The sequence below is a fragment of the Theobroma cacao genome, chromosome 9 (assembly GCF_053813885.1).
Source record: "Theobroma cacao isolate CCN51 chromosome 9, ASM5381388v1, whole genome shotgun sequence".
NCBI lineage: Eukaryota > Viridiplantae > Streptophyta > Magnoliopsida > Malvales > Malvaceae > Theobroma > Theobroma cacao.
In genome coordinates, this window is record NC_142647.1 from 37483130 (window position 1) to 37505704 (window position 22575).

At 34.6% G+C, this 22575-nt stretch overlaps 1 protein-coding gene across 1 annotated transcript in view; it reads right to left on the reverse strand.

Moving 5' to 3' along the window:
- Positions 1–4999: 4999 nt before the first annotated feature.
- The window catches only part of GSL10 (glucan synthase-like 10), a 38456-nt gene continuing 20880 nt past the window's right edge, over positions 5000–22575 (reverse strand). The window contains exons 33-52 of the mRNA XM_007014743.3: positions 22144–22278; positions 21025–21093; positions 20773–20950; positions 20504–20618; positions 18184–18303; positions 17187–17302; positions 17010–17093; positions 16805–16917; positions 16063–16115; positions 15805–15981; positions 15303–15350; positions 10408–10566; positions 9151–9264; positions 8951–9039; positions 8699–8857; positions 8515–8617; positions 7734–7853; positions 6387–6437; positions 5614–5796; positions 5000–5435 (exon numbers count right to left, since the gene is read on the reverse strand). Of these exons, the coding sequence (XP_007014805.3) occupies positions 5199–5435; positions 5614–5796; positions 6387–6437; positions 7734–7853; positions 8515–8617; positions 8699–8857; positions 8951–9039; positions 9151–9264; positions 10408–10566; positions 15303–15350; positions 15805–15981; positions 16063–16115; positions 16805–16917; positions 17010–17093; positions 17187–17302; positions 18184–18303; positions 20504–20618; positions 20773–20950; positions 21025–21093; positions 22144–22278 (2423 nt within the window). The 3' untranslated portion in view covers positions 5000–5198. The remainder of the gene's footprint in view (positions 5436–5613; positions 5797–6386; positions 6438–7733; positions 7854–8514; positions 8618–8698; positions 8858–8950; positions 9040–9150; positions 9265–10407; positions 10567–15302; positions 15351–15804; positions 15982–16062; positions 16116–16804; positions 16918–17009; positions 17094–17186; positions 17303–18183; positions 18304–20503; positions 20619–20772; positions 20951–21024; positions 21094–22143; positions 22279–22575) is intronic.

Consider the following 22575-nt stretch of genomic DNA (forward strand, 5'->3'; position numbering starts at 1 on the left):
GAAATAGAAATGAAGTTGAGTGGGTGGCAATTATTCCTCTAAAAAGCTTCCTCCGTTTTTTGTATTTTTGGTTATCTGGTTTTTTGGGGTTTTATACTTAGTGAGCTTGAATTTCTAAAACTTCAACATGGTATTTGAGCCCTCGTCTTAAGGGATCATTTTGCGGCCTTGTTACTGATTGGTGTTTTGAAGAAAGAATCAATGGCTAATCATGATTTTTCTACTTCAGCTCCTCCTACGTTTATAGGCTCAAATTACAGAGTTTGGGCTGTGAAAATGAGATCTTACCTTAAGGCTTTTGACTTTTGGGATATTGTGGAGAATGGAGAGCTGCCTGTGCAGCGACATGCCAATCCAACCATTGCCCAAATAAAGCAACGTAGCAAGGAGCTCACCAAAAGGTACAAAGTTTTGATTTGCCTTCAATCAGTTATTTTTGAAAGTACATTTTCTAGGATTATTAATGTAGCAGATCCTAAGCTTGTTTGGGAAACTCTAAAAGAGGAATTTCAGGGGAATGAAACTACTAAAATGCATCAGATTATGAACTTAACCAGAGAGTTTGAAACACTGAGAATGAGGAATGATAAAAGAATCCAAGCCTACTCTGATAGGGTTTTTAAAGATTGTTAATGAGCTAAAGCTGCTAGGAGAAGTAGTTATAGAAAAGAGAATAGTGGCTAAATTTCTCATTAGCTTACTTGAAAGGTTTAAAGGGAAGATCACTTCCTTAGAAAATTTTAAGAACTTGATAGTGAATGAGCTCATTAATAATCTGTTGACTCTTGAGTAGTGAAGAGCTATGAAGACTGATTATGTAGAGAATACCCTAGTAGCTAAGACTAAGGAACTAAAGCTTAAGGGTAGTGGCTTTAAGAATGGCGAATCAAAAGGGAACAAAAGTGGCAAAAAAAGTGGTGAAGTGAAACAAGGTAGTGCAGTTGATAAATATCCACCTTGCTCTATATGTAAAAAGAAATATGATACTGAGAAGTACTATTGGCATAGGCCTAACGTGAAGTGTAGGGCCTACCAATGAATGGCACATGTAGAGAAGGTGTGCAAAACTAAGAAGATTAAGTTTGCAACTTAGGCTGCTGTAGTAGAACAAGTTGACAATGATGAAAAGGTTCTATTTATGGCTACAATTGGGGAGTCTTAGGTAAAAGAGCATTTGGCTGTTGGATAGTGCTTGTTCACATTATCTCACAAGTAACAAAGATTTATTTTCTACTCTTGGCACAAGTTTCCAATCCAAAGTCAAAATTAGAAATGGAACTTTTATGGAAATCCTTGGTGTAGGCACTGTGAATGTTGAGACTGATTTAGGCATAAAATGTATGAATAGTGTGCATTATGTTCTTGACGCTAATCATAATCTATTAAATGTTGGTCAGTTAGTTGATAAACGTTATGCTTTACTGTTTAAAGATCGAGTACTGTGTTTGATCCTTATGGAGATAAACTGTTCATAGTTGAGATAAAGAACTATCGCTACCCACTGAACTTTGCTGATACAACTCATTTAGCTTTTTGCAGTGAACATGACTTGTTTGAAACTTGGCACAAAAGGCTTGGTCATGTAAACTACACTGCTTTGTCTTTGATGGCATCTTAGAATTTGTTAAAGACCTACCTAGAATCACAAAACCAAATAAGCTTTGCCAAGCTTGTCAATTTGGTAAGCAAACAAAGAACCTTTTTCCCAAAGAGAACAGATGGAAGGTCACCAACACACTTGAGTTGGTTCACACTGTAATAAGTGGACCAATGAAAACTTCTTCACTCAATGGCAGCAAGTATTATATAATCTTCATCAATGACTTCACCAAGTATTGCTGGATCTTCTTTATAAAACACAAGTCAAATGCACTGAACATCTTCAGAAAATTTAAGGCATCGGTTAAAAACTTCTCAGGTATGAGCATCAAAACCTTGAGAAGTGATAATGGGAGAGAATACGTTGTAACTGAGTTTGAAAAATATCTAGAAGTTTTTGGAGTTCATCACCAGCTTACCATCTCATACAACCCCCAACAGAATGGAAAAGCAGAAAGAAAGAATAAAACCTTAGCAGAAATGGGTAGGTGCTTGTTACTTCAAATGAATGTATCGAGGGCATTTTAGGCAAAAGTAGTAAACATTGCTGACTACATACTTAACAGAGTATATATGTGAGCTCTAGATATGAAAACACCTTATGAAATGTGGTTTGGCCATAAACCAACTGTCTCTCATTTGAGAACATTTAAATGTGTTTACTATGCAATGGTCCCAAACAGTAAAAGGACTAAGCTAGATCCTAAATCAGTTGCTATAGTATTGGTGGGGTATAGTAAGGTCTCCAAGGGTTACAAACTGTATGATGTAAAGTTGAAGAAAATATTTGTTAACAGAGATATGATATTTAACAATGGGCAGAGTTGGAATTGGAAAAATCCATGTAGTGGAAAGGCTGAGGTTGTACCTCCTGCTAATGAAAATCTTATCCAAAATGAGGCTGATGATGATGAGTCTGACTTGGAAGATGAAAGCAAAGCAATAAGAGGAACCTGGAGTTTATCATATATTTACAATAGATGCAATGTTGCAATAGCGGAGCCTTCCAATTTTAAAGGTGCATACTTTAAGAAGCATTTGAAATCAGCCATGGATGTTGAAATGCAAATGATCAAAAATGGAACTTGGAAACGGGCTGACAGACCTGTTGACAAGAATGTTATTAAGGTCAAGTGGATTTATAGAACCAAGTTGAATCCTGATGGTTCTATAAACAAGTACAAGGCTCAACTAGTTGTGAAAGGCTATGCTCAAGTTTATGGGGTTGATTACATGGAGACTATTGCTCTAGTAACAAGACATGATACTATATAGCTACTTACTACTTTGGCTACAAGGGAGAAGTGGAAAATATTTTATCTTGATGTTAAATCAGCATTCCTTAATGGTATTCTTTCAGAGGACATATATATTGAACAACTTGAAGGGTACATACAAGCAAGAGATGAAACTAAGGCATGTAAACTAATCAAAGCTTTGTATGGCCTAAAACAGGCTCCTAGGGCTTGGTTCACAAAAATAGATGATTATTTCAAGAGCCAGGGGTTTCAAAGAAGCATTAATGAATCAACCTTGTGTGTGAAAAATTTGAATGGATCCTTGTTGCTGGTAGTTGTCCTATATGTGGATGATCTCTTGATAACTGGATCTGAAGATGAGTAGTTGACTGAGTTTAAGCAACATATGAAAAAAGTCTTTGAGATAACTGATTTGGGAACAATGACTTATTTTTTGGGCATGGAGGTTGAGCAGGCTGAAAACCAAGTAACTTTGCATCAAACAAAATATGCAAAGGATCTAATAAAAAGATTCAATATGAAAACTGTAAGGCTGTCAGTTTCTCACTATGCACTTGTGCTAAATTCAATAAAGAAGATGGTTATGCAAAAGCTGATGGGCAAAGTTATAGAAGTATTATTGGATCCCTATTAACTTGTCTGCTACAAGGCCAGATATAATTTTTGCTACATGTTTACTCTGTGAATTCATGCAAGAGCCTTTTTAAGTTTCACTTTACAACTGCAAAGAGAAATTTGAGGTATGTGAAGGGCACCTTTAATTTTGGATTAATGTATCTGAAGCAAGAAAGTAGTGAACTGATTGGCTAGTTAGATGGTGATTGGGTTGGATCATTGGATGTTTATTGTTTAGCAGTGCTGCATTTGCTTGGAATTCGAAGAAGCAACAAATAGTAGCATAGTCAACAGTTGAAGCAAAGTATATAGCTTGTGCAGCTACTACTAATCATGCCTTATGCTCAAGGAAGATACTAGTTGAATTGGGCTTTAATTTTGACAAGGGAACTCTCATATATGTGGAAAACTCTTCTGCTATAGCCAGAGCTCGAAATCCTATTCAACATGGTCGCACAAAGCACATAAGAGATAAGTACCATGCCTTCAGGGAATTTGTCAAAGATAACCTTATCACTCTGCAGCATTGTCCTACTGAAGATCAGGTTGTTGATATTTTCACCAAAAGCTTGGGGAAATAGAGGTTTGAGTATCTGAGAACATGCTTAGGAGTCCTTCAGATCAAGGATCAAGGGGCTCTTTTAGGGAGTTGATCTTGAATCTAGTGATTATCAAGAGGCAAGAATCAACAGTTTGTTCAAATAATGAATATGGTTGTTGGTTGGCTATTAGTGTTGTTTTAGTTTGAGTTTTTATTTGATTTTTTTCTAAAGCAGTTCTTTTTCATGTCGTTTATAGCTTTATGTTTCAATTAGTTGAAACAGCAACTACCTGTATCGTATGAGTGAATATTTTGTATTAAACGCATTGTTAATGTGCCGTTTTTTATGTTTGTAACTATTGACTTAACAACCTATGTGTCCGACTTTACCGTTGAGTTTGCACAAAAAACAATTCATTGCTTTTTGTGCTTTAGCTGAATCATTCCGATTTAGCCTCCCAAGGCTAGATCTATGGAACCATTATTCTTGAAAATATATAGTTATAGATATGAAATAGAGATGATGTTGAGTGAGTGTCAATTATTCCTCTATAGAGCTTCCTCTGATCTTTGCTGTTTTAGTGATCTGGTTTTCTGGGTTTTAATACTTAGTGAGCTTGAATTTCTAAAACTTCAACAGAAAAAATAAATAAATTTCAAATCCTTACCTAAGCAATTAATATTGCTTGTGAGGTTAGGGTTTACGAAAGTAAGAAGCAAAATGTATTTTGTAATAGCAGCATGGAATTACACGTTAGCCAATATGTATCGTAACATTTATCAATGTTTTTGATGTCGAACAAAGTCAATACAATATATATATATATATATATATATATATATATATATATATATATATATATTTATATATATTTATAAAAGTTTGTTTTTGTTTTTGAAATTTCGATCTTGACTTTGTAATGAACAATGTATTATGTATGTATCTAGTACTGAACAAGAAAAACATTAATCATGCACAGGGCAGTGGTCCTTAAAGCCAGAAATGGAATTACATTAAGCAAGTAAGGTGGACACAGATCTTATATACATAACAATCGAAAACAGGCTTCCACTCAAATATGGCAACAAAACTATCAGAATAGAGAGGGTTATCAAACAAGTTTCATGCTGGCCTTGTATATCTCTAAAACAAGTTCATTTACAGGGATCACATACAGTAGTCATCAGAGGCCAGTGTTGGGATTGTTTCCAGCAAGGATAAGAGAGATTTCCAAGCCTCGGCTGAAAGCTTGGTTGAACATGAGCCGGGTCTGGAATGTTGATACAAATGGGAACCATGAGAAAAATGCAATAGGAACAAAGATAAGCATTCCCATTCCAGCATCATATAAAAGTGCAATTGACCGGATTGACTTCCACAACCCTAGCTTTTTCACCAAAGGCTTCCAAGCTGCAGCAATCTGCATATAATTGATCATATTGGAGTGTTCATGAAAATGGAAACATCTAAAACAAATGGGCACACCTAACTCCTCTTATTGTTGAAGAGAAAAACCAACAATACATATGTTCAAAAGGGGGATTTGTAACCAAAAACTGCAGCCAGCGAATCATTATTAAATGTGAAGATAAACTTACACAAAGGATTCCCCATCCAGTGGGAACAAATGCTAAGATGCTAGCAAATATGTCTGGAATAGTCAAGTCTGTGAACACAACTGCAGCAGCTAAACCAGCTATTGCAACCAAGAAGGAGAGCCCTTGGATGAAGCGCAGCAGAAGCTGGAAATTAACTGATATCTTCTGGCTGAAGGTGAATACCTGTTTACTCACAGAGGTAAAATACATTTACAAACCAAATATCTTAATTAAGCATTCAATATCTATGCTGTAGTAAAATGTGCAAATTGATACCTGAAAGAATAAAAATGTACAATTTGCACCCTGAACTTTCAAATCATTTATCATTTTAACCCAAACTCTAACACCACAAATGTAACCTGCCTATATATATTGCATTTGACCAATATTACCACGCCTACACCAAATGGAACCATTAACATCTTTTTCAATGCTAGTTAAAATATTTTTTTCCACTTATATGGTAAAAATCCCATATATGATTAGTCAATTCTTCAATGAAACATGGCATTCACATGAAATTTTCACAAAATATTTACCATTTCTGTTTAACACGTGATGTACACATGGTGTAATTATACTGCTCAGATGTCATATAGGCAATGTAAGTTAATTGTGTTAAGAGTCTGGGTTAACATGGTACACTAGTTGAAAGGTCAAGATGCAAATTTCACACTTTTTTTTATTTAGGTACCACTTTGTACATTTCACAATAGTTCCGCTACCACGTGTAATTAACTCAGAAAAAACCAACCCTCTATGTTACGAACCTTGAAAAGGAGTATAAGCACGGCAAGCACAATCCAGGACAGGCCATAAACCTACAGAGATACACAGGCAATTCAAGTTACAGAAATTCATCCTCACTATACTCTTTAATGTTCAATTTTATGCACAATCAAACCAATGACAGAGCAAATAAGAACTCCGTAAACAAGGCATTAGACATATTGGCCCCCCCTCTCCTTTTTCTATTAGCTTTATGTTTATGTTTGGGTATTTTCTTGGAACACACAAAAGCAAAGCAATTACAAGTGCCACTTTGTCCAGAAGCTTCCACTGATCAAGAACAAAATAAGAGAAAAAAACTATTCCTTACAGACACTTGGGAATCACTTCAATACTAGACAATTGTTAAAACTTAAAAATGAAATGAGCTTAGTAGAAAATCAAGAAAGAATAAGGCCCCATAAGATCAGAATCATAAAAGTATTATCATATTACCTTCCTTCAGTCACTTATATAATGAATTTATTGATAGCTCAAGAACAAAAACTAAATAGAATGAAGGCATAAAGAATCCAGCTCTCCAAAGAATTCATCATTCAGTTAATTCATATCAGTGAAGAATGGTGAAGGACACTGCTCACTAAGCCTCAATTTATTAAGTAGCCAACAATGTAATTTGCCTTGAATACAACATATAAATACCAGCAAACCTACACATCGATGTCATATTTAACGAGTCATGTATTTGCATACTTTGCATAGAGAAATTTATATTGGAAGTAATACTTGTTTCTTGCATATGTCCGATTCTTGTCTTGCATGTCCGCACATACACTCATAAATGTGGAAACACATTTTTATGATATTATGTTCTTTTTAACAAAAAAAGAAAGAAAAAAAAATGATTGTAAATCTAATTGCAATAGTGATCTGTTGTGTAGAGGGTCTAAAGTACACTTGTGGTCCTAGTACAGAGACGTAGCAGGTACTTATAACATGATAATTAACTTTCACGTTTAACACAAACAATGCAAGGTGACAAATTCATGATATGTCCCTTCCAAATTTGTTACCACTCCAAATAAGTTAACAAATATTCACATGCATAAAATACATCAATCATGTCTTCTGTTGCCAAAAAGGAAAGGTCCTTTTTCCTCCCAACTATTTTAAATTAGAACTTATCAACCCCAACCCCTCAATATACCCATTTTAAGGGCACATCTTGTTCCTTCCAATTTAGAAGATACAAAACGCATATAACTTTTAGAGACAAATTTCTGCGAAAAGGCAATGGAGGGGATGGGTATAAGCACTTTAACAACCAGAACAAATTTTGGCTAAAGATGCAGCAAAGCACAGTATCAACTAATGAGTAAAGCTGTTACCGTCAATGATGTATTTGATTTCTGTAAATGTAGCTTGTAGACAATGCCATACTGGAAGATGAAAAATCTCAGACTTAAAATAGTCTCCAATATTCTTCCTCTCATGGTGCGAATGTGTGCCTGTAAATGCAATATTTAAGGTCACCAGAGTGAAAAACAAGAAATTTACATGAAACATATTAATGGACAATCAATTAAAAGCAGCCGAGTTGAAACAGAAAAATGACCATGAGAAATAAGTGATGATGCTAGAAAATTTTGAATAACTGAAATGCAATGACAGTATAACAAGCTTCAACAAGGAACAAGAAATTCATAACATGTGATAGATTTTCTTGCATAATAAATGTAATTGTGAAACAGATTTTCAGTGAAAAGAACACCTATATGCTTCTATTAAGTGGTGTACATAACAACATACTATCAAACTTATATGAAAGAAAATGAGATTGGACAGAACGGATACTTAAGCTCTTTGTATCTGGTATTGACTTTGAATGAATCGCACAATAGTGAACTACAAATATGAGAACTAGACTATTAGATCAAAATAACAAAGTGAAAATTCGATGCACACATTCTAATGAGTATAATACATTTGTTACAAATCGATTGAATCTTCAATCATTGTTTAGTGAAACTTCTATAGCTTCACTTTTATGAATTACTGATACATAAAGCTATGAGCTATGCAACAGATATAACTCCATTAAATCATTGAACAAAGAAATCAATAAAGAGTTATATTAGCAATAGGTATATTTAAGAACCAAAGGAATACCATTTCTTCATCCCACCAAGCTTCCCAGCTTTCTTCTCCCTTAACTCCAATTCCACCTCTGTAAAGTAGCCAATTCGTCCAATCTCTAAAGTCCTCTACAATCCTGAAAAAATGATAAAAGAGATACTAAGCTAATTACATAAAAACCCACCTCTGAGAACAAAAACAAAAGAAGATTGCTTACTTTTGCCACTCAAATCCAGAAGGGTTGAACAAATAGGGGGCAAAAAGCCAGGAGAGAGCCATATACCAACTGCTAACTGTAAGAAGAATGTACGACAATGCACCACCCTCATTATTCCCATATGCAAGGTACACCACCAACAAAAGCACAACTTCTAGCCTGAATGCAACAGAGGAGGTTAACTTACTATGGTTGGTCCAGTAAATAAACACGCACAGAGAGAGAGAGAGAGAGAGAGAGAGAGAAAGTTACCCTTTAACAAAATGACTGCGAGAATATAGTCTGTAGTTCTCAGAGAATTTAATATGGCGCACCACAAAACCCCTACCCGTAGCTTGATACTGTTAAGAAACAAGGATTAAAATCTGTCTATATCCCACCCCTAGATCCCAAAATTTTTATTAAAAAAAATGCCAGGGAGGGGGTATGGCGGGTATAAGGAGACAACATACCCTTGCACCACCATGCAGGATTGTCCGACCAAAATAATGAGTTCTTGTACCCAGAGAGAATGTGAAGAAAACAGTACAAAGCTGTATCTGCATTGTGACAAAACTGACAACAGCCTGCAGATTCAATCACAAAGTCCAACGAGAGATAAAGCTCAAATTTGCTCCACTTTCACCATAAAACACATATAGAAAATTTCATAAGCATGATATGCAGACAGAAAGTCTAACTGCTTATGAAAACAACCATCTCATCACAAGTACTTCAAAAGATTCAATACAGAGAATTGTAGTACAAACTAACCAGATAATATAAATATTAAACAATAAGGAAGCATCAATAGAGATTGAATCAAATTGCGACTATGATGCTAGAAGATATTTCGCCCTACACACCATTTTTGCCAAGCTTTTAAATACTGACTGATATAAAGCATTTAATCTTCCAATAAATGGCACTCATAATACTAAACTAAAAAGATAATTTTTCTTAAAGGAGTAGCTTAGATGGAAATAACATGAATTCCAAATAATTTCTTGAGGTCTGGTCTTAATTTGTTTAAGAATAAGAAAAGTAAGATAGTTTCTAACCAAAAGGAAAGAAAATAGAATTGCTCACATTAGCCTTTTAGCACAATGTTTAAAACTTTGAAACAAATAACATGGATCACAGCTTTCAATATAATATCTCAGGTCTTAGCCAATACAGATATTTAATATCTCAGGTCTTAGCCAATACAGATATTAAATCCAGCACAGCAATAAACTGTCGCACAATTTTCCCAGATTTATTATTCACCTGAATTAAACACCACAAACTTAAAATTCATAAAAACACCACAAAAGAGCTGATGCAACAACAGAATGACATGCCAGCCCATCACTGTGTTCTTGAGCACGAAATCACATGAAACCAACATACTAAAATGCAACATGATATTACAATCCCAGATCTATCAATAATATGGGAAAACATTAGGGGAAAAATTAACAACTGACAAAAATTAATTCATTATCAGAAATTTAGAATATAACTAACAAATTCAGTTCCCCGTTATCAGATACAGCAGACATCTATGAATATAGGTCAAAACATAAATGGTTCATATAAAGGCAAGATTAAGTGAGAAAAGACTAATCCAACAAATAAAAACAAGAGGAAAACTTTCCAAAACATGCAGCTTAGCCTAGTAATTCATCTCATGGGAATTAATTACTAAGAAGGAAAGAAATTGAGAAGCATGCAGGATAACCAATTACCCGTAGGAAACCTTGCTCCAGGATGAAGCCCAAAATCATTGGTACAGCTGAAAAGATACCAATTTGAAAGAGAAACTGAGTATTTAGAGCAGTTTCAAGAGCAGTGTTATCAGTTATCTGAGCTCTATCTTGCATGGTTTCACCAACTCCAGAAAGTGCCTAAAAAAAAATTTAAAATTAATCTCTGGGAAAGAAATTGATACATTTCCACATGCACATATGCACATACTCATGTACATGCAAAAAAAATTTTGGATCAATCCCTGGGAAAGCAATCATATATGGGCACATGCACATATGCACATACTCATGTGCATGTGAACACCCACACATAATATTCAAGGACAATTTAACCAGAAAACTAAAAACCTGTAAAACATAATGCTACAATGCATTTAAATAAAAAAGAAAAATATTTGAGACTGAAAAACAGAAAAACATAATGTAATATTTCAATATCAAAGAAATTATCTAGTTGTGTAATTGTTGTTAAAATTTGTAGAGATTTAGTTGTATGGCAATGGCCATGCGTCTGGTGATGATTTTGGGTTTTCATGGAAAGTTTGATATCACAAAATTCCTTTTTTACATAGTACTCTGTTTATATATATTCTAATTCAACTAATAGGTTTGGCTACTCACCATAACGCTTTTGTTAAAGACTGATATATATTGGTATGTGCTATGGCTTATGTAGGTTTAGGGCTGTTTTAGTCTTTTTTATATTCTCTATTCTATTATAAATAGAATAGCCACATTATGGAAATAGACTTTTATAAAATATTGAAAGTAGAAGTTTACATGGTATCTACCTACCAAAACCCTAAAAAAAAACAAACCCCCCCCCCCCCCCCCAAAAAAAAAAAAAAAAAGAGAAGGTACTTGTCGAATCGTTGTAACTACGTGCATTGAGTTCCGCTAAGATTGGTAGACCTTGTTAATTGACTATGAGGTTGCTTAGTTTTTGATGTGTTAGCTGATTTTTTTCAATAGTGGTGTTTGAGGGTCAGTGAGTTGGCATCAAAAGGTAGTAATAGCGTGGAGGTTGAGTCCTCACATCACAAAATAGTTGACGTTATGCTAGCTGGAGATGTTTCTAATTTTCTAGAATGGTAGTTTTTAGTTGAGGTCAATGTAATAGGACATGGGAAGGAAGCACATCTTACTGAACCCTTTCTAGATAATGATGCTACAAAGGCATGGATGACAAATGATGGAAGATTGTTTTCTCAGATTGTGAATTGTATTGATAGAAAGATGGTTTTTTCAATGCAACATACGACGACAGTTAAAGAGTTTTGGGATTTTTTTTTTTGAAAATTGAGTAATGGTTGTTATTGCATAGGTGTTGTTCAAGTATAGAGAATGGGAAGAGATTGTACGATTTATCATAGGAGGTTAGTCATCCAAGTCAAAATGGATGGACAATTATGGATTATTACTGTGATTATAAGCGTGCTACTGAAAATTTCTACACTGCCATGCCACTTTCTACTGATGTGGCCAGGATGAAAAAACAACATGAGAGATTGTTTGTCTTCAGTTGGCTATTTGGTTTGGATTCAGAGTATGACGTGATTCGTTGTCAACTCTTGGCTAACAAGGATGTTTCTTCATTGTTTGATGTCGTTACCATTGCACTGAGTGCTACCAAGGAAAGTGTTTTTACTACTAGTAATGTGTCTGATCGATTTGTTTTAGTCTCACAGGCTACTAGTGAGTTTGGCAGTGGATATAGAGGAGGATCAGGTGGGGGAAGACACAAATTTAGAGGAAATTGTGATGGAAAAGGAACTGGTGGTTGTGGAGGTCCAAGAGTGTTATAACTGTGGAGAACAAGGTCACCTGCTCTAAAAACCTACAGGGACAACAAATTATCATTATCAGTTAGTTCATTCTGATGTTTGGGGTCCATGTCTGGTAACTTCAAAAACCGGTTTTAAGTATTTAGTTACATTTGTTGATGATTTTTTCAGAAGTACTTGGTTATATTTAATGATATCTAGATCTGAGTAGTTTTCCATCTTTGTTGCATTTTGTGCAGAAATTCGTACTCAATTTCACTCTAATATTCATATCCTCTATAATGATAAGCTAAAGAGTATTTCTCTCATTGTTTTAGTTCTTACATCATACAAAATGGTATTATTAATCACTCTTCTTCTATTGTTACACCTCAGCAGAATGGAATAGTAGAAAAAAAAAATTGTCATCTTATGGAAGTTGCTAGAGTCTTGATGTTTCAAATGAGGGTTCCTAATGCTTTTGGACTGATGCTGTTCATACAGCTGTTTTTCTTATCAACCACATGCCTTTCTCTATTCTTCAAGGCCAAACACCATATTATATCTTGTCTTCAGACCAGTCCTTATTTCCTATACCTCCCAAGGTATTTGGTTTGTACTTGTTTTGTTCAGGATATGTGACCCCACGTTAGTAAGTTAGATCCTTGTTCACTAAAGTGTATCTTCTTATGTCACACACACAGAAAGGTTATCATTGTTACTCACTAGAGTTGGGCAAGAATCTCGTTTCTCGCGATGTCACATTCTTTGAGCACAGTCCCTTCTTTGCTGGTCCTACTCCCTTTGTTTCTGAGACTAAGTCAGCACATGATTTCTTGATTTATACAGTGAGTACTCCTGGTCTTGATACTCCATCTGTTTCATCAGTCAGATTAACTTCCCATACTGACTTCTACGTCATTAGATTCTGATTTATCTCCCTATTGCTCTTTGAAAGGGTAAATGTCATTGCACCCATTCCATCTCTTCCTTTGTGTCATATGGCCATCTTTCTCATTCTTCTCGTTCCTTTGTTGCTTCTCTTGATTCTGTCTCACTTCCAAAGACTCTTATGGAGGCATTATCTCACAATGGCAGGCGAACTGCTATGGAAGAGGAAATGTTGGCTCTTGCGACTAAAGATGCTTGGGATATAGTTTCTCTTCCATCAGGTAAACAAGCCATTGGGTGCAAGTGGATGTATGCAATAAAGATGAATCTGGATGTTACTATCGCTAGATTGAAAGCTCAATTGGTAGCTAAGGGCTGTGCTCAAACCTATAATGTAGATTATATAGACACATTTCTCCTGTAGCTAAATTAAGCTCTGTTCGCATATTTCTTTCTTTAGCTGCTACTCATTATTGCCCTTCGCACCAATTAGATGTGAAGAACGCATTTCTTCATGGTGACGTACAAGAAAAGGTGTATATGGTGCAACCACCTGTGTTTGTTGCTCAGGGGGAGTTTGGTAAAGTATGCAGGTTGAGAAAATCATTGTATGGGTTGAAACAATCTCCTAGAACTTGGTTTGGGAGGTTTAGTGATGTGGTGTTAGAGTTTGGACTGTTGCAGAGTTCGTGTGATCATATTGTGGTTTTTTGACATATTGACAGTGGTTGTATTTTGTTGGGTGTTTATGTTGATGATAACATAATTACAGGTAGTGATCAACAAGGTATTCATGATCTTGAAGTTTTTCTTCAAGCAAAATTTCATATGAAAGACTTGGGTTCCTTGAAATACTTTCTAAGGATTGAAGTAACTTGCTCCAAAAAGGGTATATCTCTTTCCCAAAGGAAGTATGTCCTAGATTTGCTCAAGAATGTTGGCTTGCTTAAAGCAAAGCCTTGTGAGACTCCTATGGACCCAAGTGTGAAGCTTATAGCAAGAGAAGGGAAGGCATTTGCAGATCTTGAGAAATATAGATGGTTAGTTGGTAAATTGAATTATTTAACAGTGACCCGTCCTGATATTTCTTTTCCAGTGTGTAGTAAGTCAATTCATGCCAGTGCCTACTACCATTCATTGAGATGCTTTGGTCTGTATTCTTGAGTATTTAAAAGGGACACCTGGCAAAGGGATTGTATATTAAGATCATGGACATACTCGAGTTGACAACTTTACTGATGCCGATTGGGTTGGGTTACCAGATAATAGGAAATCTACTACAGGATATTGTGTGTTTGTGGCAGGAAATTTGGTATCATGGAAGAGAAAGCAGTAGAAAGTGGCAGCAAGGTCTAGTGTAGAGTCCAAGAACCACGCTATGGCATAAACTACTTATGAGCTTATGTGAACTCATCATTTATTGGAGGAAATTGCTTTTGCAGATTCATCTCCTATGAGATTGTGGTGTGATAATCAAGTAGCTATGCATATTTCTTCTAATCAATGTTTCATGAAAGTACAAAACATATTGAGGTTGATTGTCATTTTGTACGGGAGAAGATTCAACAAAAACTGATTTCTACTTCCTATGTGAGCACAGGAGAGCAGTTAGCAGATTTGTTTACTAAGAATCTTTCTCAGGTTAGTTGTAACAAGCTGGGCATGATCAATATCTATGCTCCAGCTTGAGGGGGAGTGCTAAAGACATATATATTGTTATGTCTTATGGCTTATGTAGGTTTAGGGCTGTATTAGTCTTTTTCATATTCTCTATTCTATTATAAATAGAATAGCCACATTGTGGAAATAGACTTACAAAAAATGAAAGTAGAAGTTTACAATTTCGATTTATTATCTTCCAATACATCTTTGTTCACGTATACGAGACTCATCAAGTGTTTATTGGTAGAATGGAGTAATAAGCTGGTAATTTTGGACCACCTTACGCAAATTGTCATTTACTTTCAGCCTTCTCCTATTGCCGACATTAAAAACATATTTAAGTTTATCTATCATGGGCAATTTTCATGTTGACTAAACATGTTTGATATCCTTACTAGAAAACAAATAAAGCATATAATATGAGACAGAATCCTTCAACGGTGAGATGCAATATGCACTCAAAAGGTCATACATTCTATAGAGCACAAACATGCTAAAATTACCCAATCATAGAAGCATATGAAATCGAGCAGACAATGTATATACAAATTAACTTACCAGATAAGCCTTCCCATAAAGGAAAAAATATACAGTCAGCACAGTTAACTGCAAAATTAGAAAAATAAATTTGGTCAGCAATGAAAATACAAATTTTTAATGCTATAACTACATCATGCCATCAAAATATTAACTGCATAGGGTTCCCTTGCTTGAAGGATAGCTGACATTTTGAAGAAATTGAAGAATATTTATCAGAACGAGTGGAGCATAAATCCATAGGCACCAAAGCCGCAAAAAACTTCTAGACTATAACACACAGGAATTTCTGATAATTGATAATGTCAAATTTTTTATTATATAACTAATTTGTACACCGCACACATGCATAGGATCCATATATGACGCTAACCAGATGATAAGGGCAAGCATTAAAACTACAATAGAAACATTGAATCAACATATAGATTTACCAAAGTAAACAATCTACATAGCTCAATTCAATTTCATTCTACCTTAGCATCAGCTAACAAGTGAAAGCAGTTATGCAACAGTCACGTACCATGGTACAAAAATAGTATCCCACAGTGGTAAAGTAGAATGACATCATTCTAAAGAAGTCAAAAAGCTGCCCAAGCCTGTATACATCTCGACTAAGAACCTGTTCACCATTACCACCAGCAACCTTCCCTTCAAATAAAGCAATCTGATTGAGCCCAACGTCTCTTCCTTTGCCAACCTATAAATTCAAGTTGAAAACTCAAACCTCAATGGTGTGTAAATTGAAAAGAAGACCAGGGGAAGGGTGAAGGAATCATACTTGAATATACTCATGATGAGTGATATTTCCTTGGCGTAAAGTTGAATTGAACCCTACAAAATAAACACCCAAAGTTTATTGATTAAAAAATGACCAGAAGCAATTCAAACTAACTTCAACGCAAGTGATACATGGTATTACAAGACACTAAAGCAACAACACTCTTCCACTCCATAAGATCATTAACTTGGAAATATAAAAATACTAATAAGGAAACAACCAAGCACATACTCCCTCAGTACTAAAATGACAGTCTTACTTTGACCCTTTTTTTCTGGCTGACCTATCTGACTTCTTGAAGTCAAAACTTTTTCATTTCTGATCCTTTCTATTTTAGATGCTTCATTGACATTTTTAATAAAGTTTTTAATTTTTTTTTTTTATAAAATTGAAGGTAATAACAAATTTGACATAAAACGGTCAAAGATAAAAAGCTAGACCTGAAAAAGTTAAAAATGGACTATTATCTCGGACCTCAATCAAAGACAATAAGTAGAAATGGAGAGAAGAGGGATTGATTAAGATTCAGCCAACACCCGTACCAACCCACTCCTCGCCTTCTCCCCTAGAAAAATGACAAGCAAAGAAAAGAAATACCACACAGCATTTGGCAATTCCCTTCATAATAAGGTGATCTTCAACAATAGGGTCAAATATCTTTCATCAGCACTGACACTTAAAATCGACAGATATATCAAACTAGTCTATTATAATTGTCTCTTATCAGGTAAAACATGAATACCAGCATAAATATCTTCGCTTATGTTTATAATACGTGAGGCCTTGCTGATACCACCCCTTGTTATATGGAAAACCCTATCAAAAACATCTGGATGGCCATAATGCATTCGGACCCTGAATACCAAATTGCATATCAAAATCAATCAGTATGAAATTAGGAGTCTAAAAAGATATGCAACTCGCTTGTATTACCAATATTCACTTACTTCAGAGGATTGGCCAAAACACGCTGACCTAGGGTTACAAAGCTGCTCTCTTGGTTGGACATAAAAGAAGCTAAAGAAGAGACACTGCACATAAATTTTATAACCCATAATGTAAAGATGTCAAGGCAATCAAAATCAGAAATATCAAACAAATAGAAAAGATTTGAACAAGTTTACCTTCCAGTAAATACATGTTCCCTGACACCAAGAATAGTAGGAGGACGTATCCCATGATCACGATGAAATTCTTCCAAAAGGTTTCTCATCTTCAAAGCTTCCTCAAAATAGTTGTCCTGTATCAAAAGAATGAGAAACTTAATCAAAACACATCCAAGAATTGCAAAGATAAAACTAAAGAGAACAAATCATTAGAACTATATGAGGCCACCAAATCACTTAAAATTTATACAAAAATTATAGCAAAAATAACATCTGGAAGAAATGTTTATCATCATCATAAACAATTTTGTTTTCCCATGTCTTTATAGCACAAAAATCACCAAAAGAATTGGAGTCATCAAGGTAAAACAAAGCAAATGTGAATGCTACTGCAAGAAAACACATATGGAAATGTGTTACACTGAGTACCAGCAACACCAATCAGGCTAAGATTGTGAAGTACCAAGCAAGTGACAGAGGACTTATGGCATTAGAAGAGTAAAAAAAAATTCCAAAAAGAATAAAGACAATAAATTTAAAAGGTTGACAGGAACTACACCACGTTGATTAAATGTTATTATAATTTCCTGTTTCGATGGAAGGGTAATTCACTTGTTAAAAGAGAAAAAATGTAATAGTGGGCAGTGTAAATGGGGTGTATTTCAGTGCCAAATGCAGCAAATTGCTTAGGCCAGTTGAAGCTGAAACAAACAAGACTAATATGAACCAAAATAACAGTATGTCACAATATCAACATTAACCTACTTGAATATGATTCACCTATGGAGATAAAAATCATAGTATTTGTTATGGTATTCAACATAAATTCATTAATATAATTGACATCGTGGCTTTAAAAAGCATAAAAAGAATGACAAGTATCACTGAATATGTAAGTGACGCATGACAAATTAAAATGTGTAAACTTGGTTACTACGACACACATCCAGGAGCTTTTGCATTTAGTTATTAGATCCAAGAGAATTAAGTAAATGAATCGACCACAATCTGTCACCTGATTCATGTCAATCGTTTGAATTGCATTTCCCCGAGTAAATACAATTGCATGGTTTTGATTCTCAGGTTTGCCTTCACCGAGTTTTGGATTTCCAGGCAATTTTATGGCATAGATTTCCTGCAAACCAGAAAAGGGCCATTTGCAAAATTATTGATTACAGTCAGTTAATTCATTTAAAGTTCAGAAAAAAATTATTTCAAGTAAAACTTCCATGTTAGCAAAGCATATTGACTGCATTAACCAAGAACAGCACATGTTAGTTGAGCTTAATTATCTTTACCAAAATAAAGCATCATTAAACGGGATAAAAATACATCAGCACTCAAAAGAGTGAGTGAATGAGACAGAAGATTGGAGAAGAATGATTTTAACAGAGAATACATACATCTTTAAGTGGTTGATACATTTTTTTCTGCTCATGGGAAAAAACAAAAAGCTATAACCATACCCTTCCAGGTTTCAAGATAGAGAAGTAGGATTGGAAATGATCAATTAGGAAACTTAACTAGTCATAAAAAGAATAAGAATGAAGAGAAGAAACATAAACTAGAGCAAGATGTGTTAAGCAGATTAATCTCCTTCAACTATTCTGTGACTACAGAATACCTTCAAAAGTATTAAGGAATATATTTTCTAAGGCTTCTTCAAGGCTAGTTCTGGTCTATGGAATTAAGCATTGGGTTGTAAAGAAACAGCAAGCGTAAAAACTAAAAACAATGTGCTGATTGATGTGCTATAAAAGAAGAAAATATGGAAATAGAAAATCAATATACAGGTGAGCATGTTACTTTACGAAGAAAAAGTTGTCTTAGATAACCTGGACACGAGGTGTATTTACTTGCAATGCACTAGAACAAAGAGTCATATATGACATTTAACGTACCAAAAGAACAGAAAAAGCCGAAAAGACAAGGATGGAAAATGTAAAATACAAAAGCATTTAAGACACAATCAAGATATTGCTCCATACAGAGCAGCACTCAAAAAGACTTAATACAGAAACCCTAATCCAGAGGAAGCATGCAAATTTGATATCTCAGATTTGAAAACCTCTTTAATAAATCATTCAACTGTTTCAGTATTAGTATTAAATCTCTCCTACAGAACCTTGTAATCTACCAAAAGACCCAGCTAACTGCAAGTAACAAAACAAAGCACAAAATCACCTGACTTTTAGTCAGTGTAGCACATCAGAATAAAGTGGCAAGAAATAATAAAAAAGCAATGAAGATTATCAAGAAAATTGGAGTTTCAACTCGAATGTGCTTTCAGGTTTAGACCAAGAAAAACAATTTTTGTCAAGAACTAATTAAAATTTCCTATAAGAACTCTTAATACCTACTATCAATTATACTACATCTCCAGAAATGTAGAAATCCTAGCCGTTCATAGTTTGGTTTTCAATCTTAAACTGTCAATCCTGTCATGCATCAGACCACTTTTTTAAAAACACTAGGAACATTACCAAAGCCTAAAATGAATAAAATCAGACGTCCCTAAGAGACCAAAATAACTGGAAAGGGAAAACAGACTCAGATTCCATGCCCCTAAGGCATGGGATACTTTCTATGTTGTCTTTTCAGAAAAGGGTCACAGGGGAATTTCTATAAGGACTATCCAATATTTTACCATCTAAAATTACTTACTTAAACAAAAAAAAAAACATTTTCTAAAAAGTGGAACTTAAATTTTAAACTTCAGAAAAGTGTTCAAACAATGATACGATATGTGTCAGTACCACATAACAGAACAAAATACTGTAGAAAAAGTTTTATGCTTAGAACTTCTATATATAAGTAGTGGACAGCACATAAGAACGTTCCATACATTTAATTCAAAACATTATCCTGAACATCAAAACCTTAGCACCAGCAGACCATTTTTAACCAATGATGCATTGAAGGAATAGAAATATGCTGATAGTTTCATGTCATAGCTTTTTTTCTCATTAACACATGAAAATCAAATAGGAAAGAATGCACAAAGTGCATTCTGTCTTTGCACAGAATTTAGTTGTTCACCATCCATACTCAAGTAACTCAACAACAATAAATAAAACCATCTAGTTCTTTTTCTATTGTAAGAATATCGGAAATAGGTCTCCTTCATTAAACCTTGTAAAGGAGGAAACAAACAAGAAATAGAAGAAGAAAAGCCCAACAAGAGAACAGGTAAACAGATAAACAAATAAAAAATTTTATTTCCAGAAGTCAAATAATTAATTGTTAAACTGAAGTTCTAAACTTGGAGTCAAGTACACAACAAAGAAAAAAGAAACCTAGCTAGCATAACTACTAAAAAAGATAAACAACCAAACCTTATCTTTCCCATTGATATCAGCTTTCACAAGCTTTGAAAAGTACTCAGTGTGTACGTTACCATCCTTTAGTATCTCAACAACATCAATGAAAGCAACACGAAGGGCTTCATTTCTAACATCAAAGTTGAATCGTTAGATACAAGGAGCCAAAATAACTAAACATGAGTAACAGCAGAAGAACAATAAAAACTAAAAAAGCCAGAGTACTAAATGCAACCCAAGCATGCAATGAGAACAAAAGATAAATAAAAAACCCTACAACCCACCTTTGCATTAGCAATGCAATATCAGCAGCTTCAGGCTTCTGCTCCTCCTTTTGTTTTCCATATATTTGGCATGTGACAACATATGTAAACTTAAGATCTGCCCGTGCACGAGCCTCAGGAGATAACTCAAAACCTTGAGTATCAGTTGTGTCCAATCTAGATAGTGCAGCCTCTGTATCTAATATTTCAATGATAATTATATAACTGAAGTACAAGATAAAAAAGCATCATATTATTGTTGAAGGGACCAACCTCCGGAATTATCTCTCTCCAAATAGGTTTGAAGCATAAGAGCTTTCCTATAATACATCATTCCACGGACTGCAGATCCCCAACAAGTATAAAGTCAGTGTAAAAAAAAAATGATTAATAGGAACTTATTTTCAGTCAAAAAGAGAATAAAGGTTATCAAGCTTTTCACGTAAACCATGAACAGATATCACGATACAGAAAAATCCAAAAAGATCTTCCCCAATCACCCATTTGCACTTTAAACCATAATAAAATCAGAATTTTCAACACAAACATGCATTACAGCCCAATGAAGGCCATTTTCACTAAAGCCTATATCACAATATGAGTAAAAGATGTCATGAAAAGCTACTAACAACACTTGATATGCATGCCATCATAAAAGACAGAACTAAAAATGTGGTTCTTACAATATTCAAAGGAATATGTTCACACATGAGTTCATGAACGTAGAAAAATGACCAAGGTAGAACTTTATGGCAAACATGTGTGCGCTATAAAAAAATACAGCATGCTTGCAGACTAAGAACCAAGATAATGATGCCTCAACCAGAGCAGCAGAATGCTGAAAAGAGGATTAAGAAAGCTAGTTATTTGGCACAATCATTAGCGAAAAAAAAAAACTCCTTAGGCAGATTGTTTGCAGATGGTAATAAACATAAACTAATACTTCTAGTGATATAGAAAGAAACTGAAAATCTGAGGCTTAAACTCCATGATATGGTTATGAGATATCAGAAGCCCAAAAAATTTGAACTCCAGGCCCATCAAACTGCACCAGGAAATCTGCTAGAGCAATCCAAAACTTTAAAATTTATAATATCTGATGCTTTAAACTACTATTGTAACAAAAAAGTCCAAAAATTTGACTGTCAGCTACGGTAGGAAACATCAGCTAGAGCAATTCAGAACTTCAAAACTGGTAATAAGGTCAAACATCATCATTCACACTCCACCCTATAAAAGAAGGTTTTCCAAAAAGACCAACAAATTATACATATATACATACATATATACAAATAAATATATATAATTTATATATATGAAAACCCATATTGAGTCACCAGGAAACAGCACCAGACAATAGATTAAACACAAGGGAGAAGAGGAAACTTTTACCAGTTCTTGCCAATGTCTGTCCTCGGTAAGAGGCCCAAAAACGAAGTTCAAGGATATCACTAGGACTATCAAAAAGTTCTGTTTCTGCTGAATTTTCATCACGGCCGATCCTAGCTAGAAAGTTCTTCCACTCATCTGCAGAAAATAAGTGAGAGTTCATAAAACCAGCATAATGATCTAGAATAAATTTCAGTTCCATTAAAAGTCCATCACTTCAAGTTACAGATTGAGACAAATGATTATAAGAATGATCTGATAATCAACACTTTGCATGACCAAGTATGTCAAGAAGGAAGGAAACAAACAAGAACAGAAAAAGCTTCAAAAACAGTCATTTCAACTAGATAGAGCATCAATCAGACAGCACAATCAATTTGCAAAACACCTAACAAATAACAATGAATGAAAAAACTACAGTCCAAGTCCAACTGA